The 15337-nt window shown below is 43.4% G+C and overlaps 2 protein-coding genes across 4 annotated transcripts in view; one reads left to right on the top strand and one right to left on the bottom strand.

Moving 5' to 3' along the window:
• hip1 (huntingtin interacting protein 1) overlaps positions 1–12945 on the bottom strand; it is a 55170-nt gene extending 42225 nt beyond the window's left edge. Inside the window, exons 1-2 of one of the 2 annotated variants that reach the window (XM_039622273.1) lie at positions 12825–12945; positions 8983–9105 (exon numbers count right to left, since the gene is read on the bottom strand). In XM_039622273.1, the coding sequence (XP_039478207.1) occupies positions 8983–9099 (117 nt within the window). In that variant the 5' untranslated portion in view covers positions 9100–9105; positions 12825–12945. Of the gene's footprint in view, positions 1–640; positions 1130–8982; positions 9106–12824 lie in introns of those variants that run through there. The other variant, XM_039622274.1, reaches the window with a different exon arrangement.
• bcl7bb (BAF chromatin remodeling complex subunit BCL7B b) lies at positions 12828–15197 on the top strand. Of its 2 annotated transcripts, none has more exons than XM_031752754.2 (6): positions 12828–12990; positions 13492–13567; positions 13658–13745; positions 14054–14212; positions 14308–14411; positions 14522–15197. In XM_031752754.2, the coding sequence occupies exons 1-6, from the start codon at positions 12878–12880 to the stop codon at positions 14591–14593; spliced, it is 612 nt and encodes a 203-aa protein (XP_031608614.1). In that variant the 5' UTR covers positions 12828–12877; the 3' UTR covers positions 14594–15197. The 2 variants fall into 2 exon arrangements, with proteins under 2 accessions (XP_031608614.1, XP_031608616.1); XM_031752756.2 differs by lacking the exon at positions 12828–12990 and adding an exon at positions 13179–13379.
• Positions 15198–15337: the final 140 nt, after the last annotated feature.

Here is a 15337-nt window from a genome sequence, read left to right as displayed (position 1 = left end):
CTTGAATCTGTGTTATAGAGCTTTAACTACACACTCAGACTCGCCTTGAGGTTTGTAAATAAGATCCTGTAATTGGCATTCATGGCACATTTAAACCACGCTTGCAGAACTTTTTCCACTAACCTGCAGCAAAAACAGTGCTCTGGTCAACACAGGAGACATTTCCAGGTCTCAGAAGCACACTATATTAAAGCCAAATGTGTGAATGGCTTCATTTACTTGCACTACAAATGTGAAGCCTCCAGAGAGTAGGCTGCATTAACACAATCGTGCGCTTTCTGACTCTTGGTTTCACCAGTTCCCCGACTAAATGCAGCTGTTCTTTCACTACAGCAGCTCGCAAACCCCTGGAATAAACCCACGGGAGACCTCCTAGCTTTCACAACAAAACCCAAACTTCCCACGGCCGCATTTAGCTGCCATGTAAACAGCAGACAGAGCAAGTCCCTGCTTGCACCGAGCCCAACTTGCATGTATTCACCCTGCTGAGTGTGGTGCGCTCAGGAGGACTTCTTGGACACCACCCCCACCTCCACAAAAACATGCAAACCCGTGGATCTGTCGCTTTCTCCTTTTTTCTCTCTCTAAGTATCAGTCCTTAGCTCACATAAAGACAACCGATCGGCTCTTCGGGACTTACGATTTTGCTCAGATCCATGATCGTCCTTCCAAGACGGCGAGCGGGGGATCCTCGGAGCTGCTGGCTCTCTCTAACGCGCAGTAATTAGTAACGGGAAAGCGACTGAGGCAACAAATGCATTTGGGAGGAGAAGAAGGGGGGAGGAGGTGGCGAGGGCCGTTAGCTCAACATGAGTCCCGATTTGGTATTAAAATGTTGCTCTATTCTTCCTTTGCTTCCTTCCTTCCGCGTCCAGTCTGCTTTTCTCCTGCGAGCCCTGCGCGATCTCTTATCGGCGAGGAGTTCCAGCATCCGACCCGGCGAGGAGCTCAAGCTGTCTGGGAGGAAAAACCCAGAGGATACCGCTAACGATAGGCGCTCATTTCACATTAAAAGGGGGAAAAGGAAAGACAATCACCCCGCTCGCATGAATCAGCCCGCGTAGGGGCAAACACCGAGGCAGGAGGCTACCTTTATTTTGCAAATAGCCCGCTCTCCTGTTAGACAATAGTAGCATGGAGCCTGCAGAGTGGGATGGCTCAAACACGGAGGTTTTCAAACTGGGGTCCGGGGAACCGCCGGGGGTCCTAACAGGGAGAGAAAAAAAACGGGGTGGGGGTGGTTGGGGTTTGCAACTTCCACTGCTGCTCCATTCACTAGTAGGGGTAACAGATGATCACCTGATCTAAACTGCTACAGGAGCCAAAAGACCATCTACCCCTCCCCTACCTCCCCTAAAAAAATTTAATCATCTTCCTCACCGTGAAGATCAGAAAAAGCAGGAAAGAGAAGATGTGGGAACAACAACAGACACTTAGATAAAATGTAGCCAAAGATAAAATGTACAAAGAAAACTCATTAACTTAACTATGCTGACATTATACTGTAGAGCCCCTATATTTCCATCCTTCATATAAAGGAGTGAAGACTTTTTCACACTGCCTTAAAGCCTTATCCTCCACTTTGACTACAGTGATGGTGAAGCCTGGAAAAAAAGCAACTTTCAAAAGGTGAAAAGTGGGGGAAAGGAGCTCAGCGTCCACCAGGAGATCAATCCTGGGCAACTGATGCCCCCATCTGGTGCCTCTGAGAGTCTTCAGTTATTCTGTGTCAGCCCGCAGGATTTGAGCTTCACAACAGCTTAAAGTTTCAGGCCTTTTGGACGCAAGAAATTCTGGGAGAGTCGTCTATAACAGACCCTTCATAAGATACCATTTTAACATGACACAGCAGGTAAAATGCGGGTGTTACTAATCCCGTAAACTAAGCCTCTGTACTGAAACAGAAGCTTCATTAATTCAATCAGTAATTCATAAATCCTTTTCTTCATACCTTTGTTGTAACGAGTGGTTATCAGAGTTACTGTTGTCGTCCTATCAGCTCAAAGCAGTGTGGTCATTCTCCTCTGACCTCCAACATCAACAAGTCAATTTTTACCCAGAGAACTGACCAGCCCAGCCTGTCTGGCACCAACAACTATGCCACATTCAAAGTCACTTAAATCACCGGGATGATGCTCGGTTTGAATTTCAGCAGTTCGTCTAGACCATGTCTGCATGCCTAAATGCATTGTGTTGTGGCCACGTGATTGGCTCGTTATATAGTTTCATTAACGAGCCGTCGCACAGGTGCGCCTAATAAAGTGGCCAGTGAGTGTATACAAACAGCATATTTATTAACTTCAATTCACATTTTAAGGACCAAGTGTGGACTCAGCCGCACATACAGAAGTGTCAGCCTGATGCCAATAAGTAGATTGTATAAAGTGGGCAGTGTGTGCGAATCTGTGCCCTTAGTTTCTTATCAATCGTGTAATACCATTATGCAGGCTTTGGGCTGGCTCAAAATTCATTTTGTTTCACAATAACAACAACACAAAACATCCAGGCAGAGTGACAAAGACTCATCCTCAATGAAAAATAGCACAGTACAACCGCCAACATCAACGAGACAGTCTGGGATTACACGACAGAAGACTCGGAGACAGCCAGTGAGCCCACAGGATCCATTTTTAAAATCCAGGCCAGGCTTTCAATCACAGCTGACCAACCAGGGCCAGGCCAGGCCAGCCACAATAATCAATATGTTACTCATTAGACTATCGGGTGTGCGCATTAAACCTCCAGGCTCCCCAGCAGTCAGTCTAAAAACAATGCCGGCTATTTTCCACCGAGTCTCCTCACTTCCTGGTACGGCGTGGGCCCATCGCCGAGCATTTCTCACATACAGCAGTCCCACTCTGTCTCTGTCTTCATTTTGACTCAGCAACACTCATCTCTGTTTTATACAGTCTAACCAGCGTTAAAAGGACACATCTCCGAGTTTCAGTCATTGTTTAAATTTAGCCGTATGAAGCATGTAAAAGTGCTCAAGGTGTTTCGGCAGTTAAATCAGATGTGGGCTAGGATTGCTGAGTAAGTGCAGTTCAATACGGGCTGGCTGGGTTGTGCTGTCAGCATACATCATGTGCCATCTTTTTTCCTGTTCCAGTAAACCTCTCACAGTCCACATGAACCGTGATGTCACATTGCACCTTCCTGACTAAAGGTTAAGGACTAAGAAGAGCAAAGGCTCACCTAACCTGCTGATTATTTGTGTTAAACTTCCTACTCAGCAGCCATATGACATATTAGAAAACGTGTGTCATATCTCTTTAAGCAGGTGTGGCTTGGAAAAGGTCGTTGTACCATGTCTGCAAAGCCAAAACACCGTCAGGGGTTAAAGTCCTCCAAATGTCTCTTGTTTGAACTCGAGTGTTATGACACGACACTTTTCCTGGAATATCTTTGTTTCTCGCAGTGGAAAAAAAAAGACATTAAAACACAGGCGTTTGTGGTGTGTTATCATGTGAATGCGCTAACATAAGGTGTTATTGACACAGGATAGTTTTAAAAAAGACTGGAGCCACTTCATCATGTCTATATGTTGTACATCAGTAACCTGGGATTTTGAAGCAGATGTTTGCAAATTGAATCAGAGGGGTTTGCCACGGAGCGAGATTATTGGGTTAGCGAGCTACGTTGAGCTTAAAGCCAGAGTTTTCAGTGTCACCGTGGCAACACGTGCTTGACCCCGGTCAGGAGCAGGTGGAGGAAATGAATCCTTCATTTACAGCTCGGTTTTAAGTGCTGGAACGCATTTTATAGGTGCAACTTGTTAAGCTCAGCAAACTGTGCACAACATCGCCACTGAAGCGTGCATGCATTCAGCCGGTGATACAGAAAGTGCATAAATGTTTTTATACTCGAGTCCAATCTGCTGCCAGGTCTCTGCTACACTGCTGGAATTGCAGCTGCTTGAGCACAGATCAGAAAAACGTTCATGGTATTTCTCACCGAGAGCACCTGTTCAATCAATAAATTTCAGTTGACTTTGATCTGCCGACAAACCAAAGCGATTTCCACGGCTCCTTTATTTTGCTTCAGGCAGCAACCTTTCATGTTTCAAAGCATCCGGTTTAAAGTTTCAGAGCTTCGACGAGCAGCCACCACACTAGAAATAAACATCGGCACCGAGAGCGCACTCAGCAATAAAATAAATACATTAACTCGAGTTTAAATGCTTATTTTTACTGCTCTGAGTGTTAAATCCTGAGATTATCACCCCCCTCGTTTTATTTGAAACAGTGTGACATTTGACTGCTATAGTTATAGTATAGTTGATGTTCTTTAAAGATTTTATCTCCATCATCATCTGATAACGTCTCTGACTGGAGCAGGCAGCGCTCACAGGGACTCATTCGTGTAGAGGAAGAGTCATATGATGCGTGAAATGCCCCTTGTTATGTGAGCGCTCACCGAGAATGACGCAGAAAGTCCGGCTTAACAGAGAAAGTTGATAAACACTGTCATCTTCCACCGGGGGTTTTAGGTTGGGTCAAGCCAGATAATGCCAAGAAAGCCCAGCTTTGATGAGCTTACTTCAGACTAGCAGGGAATTTTCAGCCTCAGATATTTATGTGTTGAGGAGACCTTTGTTATTGTGTCAGCAGTTAAAAAGAAAGCTTTCATTTTCATTCTGACATTTGGTATTCGTGGTGGCATGGTGACCATCAGGGAAGGACCTCTGGACTTATTATTATTATTATTGTTATTATGAAAGCATTATATGATAATATTGTATTATTTGAAAGGAAGAAAATCTGTCAATGACATAGTTTGTCACATGGAGTAAATGGAGTTGTACTCTTATAGTGCTTTTCTTCTCTGTTTGAGCACTCAAAGCGCTTTCTTACTACAAGCCTCATTCACCCACTCATACAACCATTCTTTTTCCTATTGCTAAGTGCTTTTAAGCTAACATTCACACACTCACACTCTGATGAATGCATCAGGTTCAGTATCTTGGCCAAGGATCCTTTGACGTGCAGACTAAGACTAGAAGAGCCTCCTTGCTCTACCTCTTACGCCACAGCCGACGATTAAAATACAGGTGGCTGAAGCAGCCCAATTTCCCTACCACGCTCTTCCACCAGTGATGCAGCGTCCAGTCTGACTTTTGACCTCTGCTGCAACTGAAACAAACAAGCACCCCGTCTCCACCTTGCTCCTTTCACTGTACCGTGCTCGTAAAACTCAGCAGGGAACTCCAAAACAACCTGTAACTCAGAGCCATTGTTATTGCCACCAGAAACTCCTCGGTGCACGTTGTTCCACTCACTAACCCGCCACTCACGTCCCGCTCCATTATTCCACGCAGCCAGCGCAATGAGGCCACAAACCACCACCCGCCGTTTCTGCTCCCTCAGCGCCTTTAATGGTCTTGCTTTCGTGCTCGTCTGCATGTATGCCACATGCATGCGGATATCACTCGACAACTTCCTGCGCATTCTGAATCGCAGGATGTCAAAGAAGACGACGAGGACTCGAGACAATGAGCGGCGGAGGGGAGCAGAAGGAGGCAAAGACAAAAGACGAGGGAGAAAGAGGCAGGAAGACGGCGTGATTAAAAAAAAAAAAAGCCTGTCTACAGAAACCCCTGCTGATTCCTGCTTGTGCCCAAAGGCCGTGATCTTGCTCCTTGCCTGAATTCCAAAGCTGCCGTGACACCAAACGGAATTAAAAGATCGCGCAGGCCTGGGGGACAGGCCTTCTGCACTAAGAGCAGGTTATTTACTTCCTACAAATCAGCCCAAGGATTAATCAGACTAGTTAAACATCCAGCTTCTACTACTCCTCCAAAACACCAGGAACAGGACTGCAAACTCAACCAAAGCAACCTTAAAGCTGGCAGTTCAGTTTGATAGAAAATAAGGAGAACACCGACCCATTAACAGTCAAAGCACTTTTATATCCAGATACAGAGCAGGAGTGCCCTCAGTACGGACAATTAAAGGGGAAGGATGAGGCAGACAGACAGTCTGATTTTAAGGCCTTCATTATGTAACATGCGTACAATGTGGTGTCACTCTGTGGCTCACTCTGCATATCCCAACTGAGGAGCTGGTGCCCCAGAAATGTTCCTCAAGCACTAATTATGGTTCCTATTGGTCCATAGATTACTACCTACGCCAGCTTTCAAATGAAAAACCTCTCCTGTCCTCTGGGAGCTCAGGGACCGGGAGCTGGCATCTTGGACATTTCGGAGCCTGAAGATAAAAGATGATAAAAACTCCCGCTGGTGTTCATCGTGTTATTTACTCCTTTGTTTTCGCTGCAGCTTTGAGGCTACGATTCAACCCAAACCAAAACACAGAATGACGTTTCAGACGAACTCCCCCGGAGATTTAATCCGCCTAAACTCTAAATGAAAGACTCGGTCGCTGTTATGAGACTAAACATGTCATTAAAAGTGCTGAGTGCTATCAGGTTGCCCTGGTTCGTGCTTTTTATAACCCCGAGTGGACATGACAGAGGGGATTTTGCACACAACAGAAAGGATAGGGCAGGAAGTTCTCAGGATGAGCGTGGTTGGAAAACCACAGAAGACATTTGGGTAAAAAAAGAAAAAAAGAAGAAAAAAGAAAAACAAACAGCTTTTAATTTACGCCTTGAACTTGTCTCAACTAACAGCAGATGATTCTGGAGTCATTTTTAAGTTGTTGTTTAACTCAGTGGGTCAGACTGGGCGGAGTGGGTGGAGTACTTCTCCAGTATAAAGAGGTTATAAAGAGGTTATATGGTTGGATAAACTCAACTAATCGAGGGAATAAAAAAGCCCCCAAAAGTTTTAATTTAATTAAAGAGCTGAGTGGACAAAAGGTTAAAAGTCAGTTAAAAGTAATGTGTAAAAAATGGACAGTTTTTGTCTTGTATACTGTATTTCCATGTATGTTTGCAGGTGTTTCATTAAATCCCTGCACCTATTTCCAATTTTCCTAGCAAAACATAAACAAACGAGAGGTGGACCGAGAGCTCTGCACACTGCTCTATAATACGGATGTTGAAATCGGTCTTCAAGGGAAAAATAAATAAATAGCATGTCAGCTGAACTAAGTGCATGAAAGGCTAAAACAGTATGCTGTGAGGGTAAATCAGATAAAGAAGCGTTGGGAATAATCTGGGAATGCCTGGATTCATTCATCTGCAAAAAAGCATTGAGGTTATGATTAGGGGTTATTATACTGAGTCATTTCTGACACTATACAGTCCAAACAAACCTGAACAGATCACTGATAACCAACACAAAAACAAGAAATTTAACAGAAATAATAAGATTTAGTTCCAAACAGTAGAAACAAATAACATTAAAAAAAGCTTTACATCTAAGGTGAGCTTGTTAATATGAACGGACGGACTAAAGAAAAGGGGAAAAAAAAGGAAGAAAAAAAAAAAAGAGGAAAAAGCTGGTGAAAGAAACAAATATCTAAAAGCAGGCGGGCTGTTGGGATTTCTATAGAGGTGAAAGCCAGCCACCCAGCAGATTTAGGCAGCTTTAGAGCACAACAGATCAGATGAGATTATCTCTCGTTGATCCCTGTAAAGCAGACAGCACATTCATTGATTCCTGCACCTCCTGCCGCAGCTCTGGATCCTCAGTCAGAAAAAACACCCAACAAAACAAAACCAAAACAACAACCACGAGGAACAAAAAGCAAACAATAAGCATTTCCTCTCACATGGGGGACAAATCCCAATGAGCATTATCTTAAAAATTACACCTTTACGAGGCGGAAACTGAGCCCATTAGTACGAAAACAGTAGTATGATCTGCCGACAACACATCAAACTTGGGCTTGTTAAAGCTTGCCTGAATACTTTCACCCTCCTCTAATGGGAGATACACAAGAGCAAGACAAAAACACCTTTCTGCTCAGACACATTTACTTCCCCCTCCAGTTTCCCCGGAAGCTGGAGCAACTATGTGCCTGCATTACGTTGCCATGCTGGCACCTTCCGCAGGGTGTGATCTCAGGAGCCTGACAGTGACCCAGTGACCAGGATTGGCTCAATATGCACAAAGCTACGCATGCGTCTTTCCCCAACTCTAATCCATACTGCTGCTGCGACGGGCTAGCGGAGAGGGGGCCAGACTGGATGAGACCATCTAGAGGCAGCGAGGCCAAATACCTACTGTGCACATTTAGGCTGTGTGGACTGTACTGTCCGATTTTAGCAGCAGGAGTGGATTGGGAAAAGCATGTTGCAGCACTACCACGCTGCCTTGATTCATCTGACCTACTTTCCCCCACCGCTTTCCCTCCTCTGCGCCTGGTCCGGGGCAAGGGGAGGGGAGACCACCAAGCAGGAAGCAGCAGGCTCCACAGCATATATAGGAAGAGCAATCCATGCAGTCAGGCATAGCTGAGTAAAGATACACAACATTCATTATTCATCAGCAGCCATGAAAACTAAACACAAGGAAGGAAGACAGTCAGTTACCTTGGTTTTACAATTTCACCCATTTTCATCCTCATCCCTGGTCCTGCCTTGAATGCAGGGCTTCAGAGGCACTTTACATACATGATACAGCTCCACTGAGCCCCCCTCATGTGTGCTTTTTTTATGCAGCAGAGTTATCTGAATTCAAAAGGCCACTGACCCACATCTCCACAGCTCTTTTGTTGTACAGTGGGCTCGTTTTGTGTCTGCTGATCTCAGACAGACGTGTGGGAAGGTGGACAACAATGTGGATCCCCCCAAAAAAGAAAAAAAGCAAAGCAAACACGGGGTACGCCTGATTGACTCAGCTGTCACACGGTGACTCGTTTAAAATGATGAAGGAAAATCTGGCTCCCGTCTCATTTCCTTCTCTCGCGTCAGACGGAGAGAAATAGTGACACAGTGCTGTGCATAGTTTAAGCTGACATGACTTTTTAAAAACCTCCCACCAGCGACATAAAGCGGCTCTCAGCCCGGGACCTCCATCCCACGCTCTCGGCAGAATAACGTTATTATATGACTGTGACCTCCTGCGCTCCGTACCTGCACTCTTTCAAAGTTTTCCCTCTCCAGCTCCAGGCTGTTGGCCCCTCCGGTCCGTCGGATCACTTTGGGGATAGCGTTGGGGACTTGCTGCATGGAGCTTTTTACTCGATCCATTGTCGTCTGAGGCAGAAGAAGAACAAACAGCAGCGGTGGGAAAAAACAGAAAGAGAGGATTTTAGCTTAAAACCGTTCTCTAGGCTACAGTGAAGTAGACTCCGAACTGCGCTAACTATGGCGGGCAGCCGTCCATGCTGCGCTGCTGGACTCGTCGCCCCCGTTCACAGAAGCATTTGGCCTCTGCGTCCACCACCAACACCACCCCAGTCAATGACAGGAGCAGCCTGAGCGGCACCAGCGTAAAGCTCGCGCACAAGCTCACCGCGAAGGGCTCACTTCCGCTTTCACTTTTTCAAACTAAAGTTCCCAAATTCCGACAGTTAGGGAGGACGTAAATCTCACATGTGGAGAGTGGAGAGTGGCGATAGACTCAGCTGTTACTTATATTTTAACTTACAGCTTATAACTACAGCTTATTTGTGTGAATATACACTCACTGGCCACTTTATTAGGTACACCTTGCTAGCATCGAGTTGGACCCTCTTTTGCCTTCGGAGCTGCCTTTATTTCTTCTTTGCAAAGATTCAACAAGGTGCATGAAACATTCCTTATAGATTTTCCTCCATACTAACATGACAGCATCACACCGCAGATCAGTGATGAGAATGTCCTTGTGCACCACATCCCAAAGGTGTTCTATTAGATTGAGATGTAGTGGCTGTGGAGGCAATTTGAATACAGCGAATTCATTCAAGATACCAGTTTGAGATGATTTAAGCTTTGTGACGTTGCGCTCAGTTGGGACTAAGGGGTCAGAAATGTGCCAAGATAATATCCCCCACATCATTACACCACCAGCAGTCTGAGCAGTTAATACAAGGCCTGATGAATCCATGCTTTCATGTTGTTTATGCTAAACTCTGATCCAACAACTCATCACATGAGGCAACATTTCTCCAATTCAACATTCTTGTGAGTGTGAGTGGTGAGTCACAGTTTCCTCCTTTTTTGTGACATCCAGTGTGGTCTTCTGCTGTACCTGAATGTTGTGCATTCAGACACGCTCTTCTGCATGGTACCTTGGTTGTAAACAAGTGTTGTTACTTTTGCCTTCCTATCAGCTGGAAACAGTGTTGCTATCTTCCTCTGAGCTCTGAAGTTAGTTTCTCTTTTTCATACCTTTCTCTGTTAACTCTAGAGATAGTTGTGTAAGAAAATCCCAATAGATCAACATCTCGTTAAATTCTCAGACCAACAACATCACATTCAAAGTCACTTAAATCAGTGTTCTTCTTCCCTCTGATGCTCAGTTTGAACATCCATCTTGATCAAGTCTACATGCGTAAGTGCGCTGAGATGCTGCCACGCAATCGGCTGATTAGGTAAATGTTAACAAGCAGCTGCTGAACAAGTGTACCCAATGAAATGGCCAACATTTAAAATATTTTAGTTTTACTTTTAAAAGCAGATATTTCTTCAACCAGTTACTTGTCATGTTTTTGCTTTAAAAAAAATAAATATGAACCAAAGTTAAATATTGTATTTTGCATTTTAAGCCAGGAGTACATGCCCCCTCTGGATGACAACAACTTTGAGTAAACTGATGGATGTCCATGTGTGGTAATGTGTGCAAATAAAAGCACAAAATTCACCTGACTCACAGTGTTTGTCATCAACGCTGATGTGCAAACCTCACAATCTCTGAAAAATGAAAAGCCTTTAATCACAAAGTCGTGGCAGGAAGTTGCTGCCATTGTAGGTACCATGACAATTTTCAGCTGCATGCTGGGCTGTTATTTGGATATTTTCTCTAGTAACGGCCTTGGGACTCCTCCCTGTATTGTCAGCCACTGGCTGAAGCTCTAGCAGTCCCCGCCCACCCCATCAGTTAATATGTTGACATTTTTCTTTTTCTGTGGCTTTCCCCACATTCAGCTGTCTTATCATGTCCTGTCAAATAGATATAGAAACACTAAAAGAAAATATCCAATGTGATGACTCTGGAAACGTACGCCACAGAAATGTTTAGTCTGAGACTAAGATACACAGATTTTTCATCGCTGAGATTATTTTTTTCTAGGCAGCATCCAGTTTATTGTAACTCTCTCAGTCACTGACCTAATGTTAACTGAAAAAAAGGCTTTAATCTATTTATGTTCATTCTTACTAAAAAGATGATAGTGTTAACAGACTTGCATAAATAAATAAAATATTCACATTACTTGACAATATTGTCACAATGTTTCTAGTTTCGTTCTTGGTAGAGTGAAAAGAAGTCGCTTAAAGAGAAGCTGGGCCTGTTTCTGCTCCTTTACTATCTGCAGATGACAAGCAAAGCAAACAAAGGATCATTTCCTGTCAGTGATTCCTTCCTATCTCAGCAATAAATCAACACACTGACAACCTTTGCTCTGTGTCCCCTGAGGGCCGGGAGGAGCAGGTTTGCTAATGGCTGACTCAAAGCTGCCCTCTGTTGATTACATGTGGGAACAAGTATATACTAAAGGCGCTAATCCAGTTATTTACTGCAGTGGATCCCCTCCAAGATTTTCTGAGAGAATTGTATTTGCTTTATTTGTGATTTGTATTGTTAACACAGTTTGTACAAATCTAATGAGCTTAAAAGTCAATATGTGAACTTTAAACTCTCTTAGACAAGCTTTCTTATAATTTCTCTAAGTGGTTTTCAGGAATAGTTCTCCAGGCTTTTTGAAGGACATTCAAAGCTCTTATTTGGATGTTGGCTGACTTTTGTTCCACCCTCTCAAACAATGATCCCACACTGCTTCAGTAACGTTGAGATCCGGGCTCTGGGGAGGCCAATCCATGACTCATAGCATTCCGCGGTGTGATTTTCTATACAGGCTCATTGTCATGCTGAAAAATGTAGCCTTTGCCAATCAGATGTTTTCCAGGTGCTACGTATAGTGGATCAAAATCAGACAATGGTTTTGATACTTCTCCCCGTTTCCCCTCATAACAACCACCCTTCCACTGAGACCATGTCTGATGAGGCTCCAGCGAACATTAGATCCTAGGTGGTGGCTTCCACTTCTCCAGTTTCCTCCATTTTTTTAAGTACACAGTTTGGACCTAATAGCTCGTTGGGAATCATCTTGCTGGTGAAAGATCTTCAGAAAGCTTGGAGAGCTATTTCTAAAGACCACTGGTAAAAATTGATAAGAAAGTCTGGCTGCTTGGAAGCGAAATATAAAGAAATAAGGGGTGGCTCAAGACTTTTGAACAGTACTGTAGTTTTGAGTAGAACTGCTAACAACTCACTTTAAAGGTGACAGGGGCTCCGCACAGGGGGACAGCCCCACAACATGTTGGGTTTATTTTTTATTTTTTTTAGGAGAATGCCTTTTTTAATGTGAAAACAAAATCCCCACGTCTCACTTTACAGCCTTCAATGCTGTCATTAAGTACAGCATTTGAATAAACTGTACATTAAATAGAAACCTCCATTATAGTCAGAAGGGATGGATAATGGACAAAAAAGACGAATAAAATCAAACGTGCCCAGGCTGTCTTTGCAGTACATTGTATATATATATATATATATATATATATATATATATATATATATATATATATATATATATATATATATATACATACATATATATATATACATATATATATACATACATATATATATATACACACATATATATATATATATATATATATATATATATAGTGTGTGTGAATATAAGGTGTCAGAATGAAGCTGACAAAAAGGGAGAAAAAAATGTGACGAAGGAATCTCGCGAGATTACCAGTGTAACGGAGGACTGGGGCTTGGTCTTGAAGTTTTCAGATGCATCTGTAGATGAATCATAACAGCATCAAGATGTCGGGACGATCGGGCCGCGCTGAGACGCGAAGTCGGGCTAAAGACGACATCAAAAAGGTGCTAGCGGCCATCGAGAAAGTGCGCAAATGGTACGTAAGCGATCCACGGGGGGACAATATGGAGGGAAAGGTATTAGTAGACCGAAGCCCGATATCTGCTGCGTCGCACAACAAACTTCAGTCGGAAAAGTTAGATGATTGACGGAGACGCCGACCAACCCGTGCCCCAGTTTGACAGAGGGGGCGGGGCTAGCTGAGTTTTTCCGCCGAGAGCTGTCAATATGGCCTCAGCCTGACATGCGGCGCGCGGCTAATTCTGGCTGGCTGTCCCGTTAGTCACATTACAGTGTAATTCATAAACACCCGCGGACGTTTCCCCGGGGGTTTTAACCCTCTCCTGCACTGTGAGCGATGCCTGTTAGTGGGCATATTGTGATATTTGTGCAGCTGTCCATTGTGTGCTGTTGGAGAGAGAAAACGTGAGCGTGTATGCTGTATGTCATGTTAGAGACTGAGGCTGTGAACCAGGTGGAAGCGGTAGATGTTTGCTGAGCTCCTGTCTCAATGTAATCAAACTAATCACATCCCCAGGGAGAAGAAATGGGTGACAGTCGGTGACACGTCTTTACGTATATTCAAGTGGGTGCCAGTGACGGAAACAAAGCAGGTGTGGGCCTTTTGTCATGTATAGCTTATTTTTTATAACCTTTTTTTGCTCATATTTCTTGAAATTGACAAATTGCACTTCCATTATCAGATATATCGCACCAAATCCACCGGTGGAGAAGTTAGAGGCTTGAAAGATGTGGTCCTGGAAAACACCAACTCTCTACTGGATTTTACTGGTATGTTTGAAGGCTTTTAAAAATATTTTTTAAAAGGTTTGCTGACTTGTTTTATACTTAATGGTGTCTAAATTAAAACAAAAATCTAAAAGAAATTAGTAACAGTACTGTGCTAAGGTGGTCATACCAAATATTCAGTTGCAGTTTCATGTATGTTTGCACATGTCACAGTAATTCACTGGACCTATTGCTCATTTCATAAAGAAATGAGGTGTGGCTCGAGACTAATGCACAGTAATATATATTTCAAAAATGCTGTAAGAGCTGTAACCTCATGTTCCGTGCCTTTCCCTTCCTCTCTGCGTCAGATGAAAACAGCAACCAGAGCTTTCTGTCGGACGTTTACCAGCCTAAAATGGATAACAGCAGCAGCACCTCCAGCTCGCAGCAGGTCAGCCCTCCTCATGCCTCCAGCCTGCGAGCTGAAGACTCACAGCCTCCAATGCTCGGCCAGGAGAGCGTGGATGGTATGTGGATAATACGCACTGCATCACATTTGTTGTGACGGTTGCGAAAGCTTCGATAATCAGTATATAATCTTGCTGCCTCCTTGATGATGCAGAGCCAGTTCACTCAGGACAGGAGGGCACAGATGAGCCACCCACTCTGATCAAGGAGGACCTTCTATCATCAGGAACTGTCAGACGGAGCACGCCAGACACCCAGGTTCACTGCGTTTAAAATGAGCTCAAAGAAGACCAAAAAGCATGTTCCTTAGTTAAATCATTCCTAAAATCATCTCAGTCTAATTAAATGTGTTTCTTTTCATTAAACAGGAGGAACTGGATGAATCAGGAGCGCCTCCCTTAAAGAAGATTTGCACAGGAGAGAACGCTGTTCTGAGATAGCTTATTTATGATCGTTTTGTCAAAATGCACACAAAACATGTCCTCAGTTGTTGTGAGATTAGCAAAGCTTTGACAATTATTCTGGATCTCTTCATATATTTACGCAAATATTGCTTATTTTAAATTCAGCTTTTAAGAAAATGTGTATTAACTGCAAAATCTTCTCTTTTCCCCCTACTTTAATTGATATTTGAAGTCATGCTGTGTTTCGTTATTCATCTTGAAAAGGACGGGGGGGCATTTTGAACTGTATTTCGCAGGCTTTGTGTATTTTCATGCAGTTGCTGTAAATGTCTGATTTTCCTGGCAGCCGCAGCTGAAATTTTGCATGTTTCCATATGCTGTTGCTTTATTCTGAAGGTTTATTGGTAGTTTTGAAAAGGTGTTATTTGTGAAGCTTTATGCAAATTGTTGTTTTTAAATGTGCCATTGTGTATTAAATACGATACCCTCCTTTAAAAAAAAAAAGAAGAAGCTTCTTTTGGCTTATCACATGCAAGAATATGATTTTTTTTTATATATTGCTCTATAATATTATTTGCCCATGTTTATAACTGAACACATTTTGTAAATCATAATAAATGCGACTGTTCATTTTAACTCATTGAAGTATGGTTTGGAGATGGTGGCTCTAACAAAATAGATTTTTAAAAAAGGTGGCAGAGAAGAAGATGCTCAGATTGTCGCTGGGGGTGAACAGGGTGGACAGGCTGAGCATTTTGGAGTCAAAGTTAGAAAGTCAAA

Source organism: Oreochromis aureus, linkage group 14 (assembly GCF_013358895.1).
Source record: "Oreochromis aureus strain Israel breed Guangdong linkage group 14, ZZ_aureus, whole genome shotgun sequence".
NCBI lineage: Eukaryota > Metazoa > Chordata > Actinopteri > Cichliformes > Cichlidae > Oreochromis > Oreochromis aureus.
Note: the sequence above shows the minus strand (reverse complement) of the source record. Positions and strands in the feature narration are given on the sequence as shown.

Bases quoted from the DNA above. Each gene is read 5' to 3' on its own strand.
- bcl7bb (XM_031752754.2), top strand. From the start codon at position 12,878: ATGAATCATAACAGCATCAAGATGTCGGGACGATCGGGCCGCGCTGAG. The intron at 12,991-13,491 runs GTACGTAAGCGA...TCACATCCCCAG, and splicing joins ATCGAGAAAGTGCGCAAATG to GGAGAAGAAATGGGTGACAG. The intron at 13,746-14,053 runs GTATGTTTGAAG...TCTCTGCGTCAG, and splicing joins CTCTCTACTGGATTTTACTG to ATGAAAACAGCAACCAGAGC.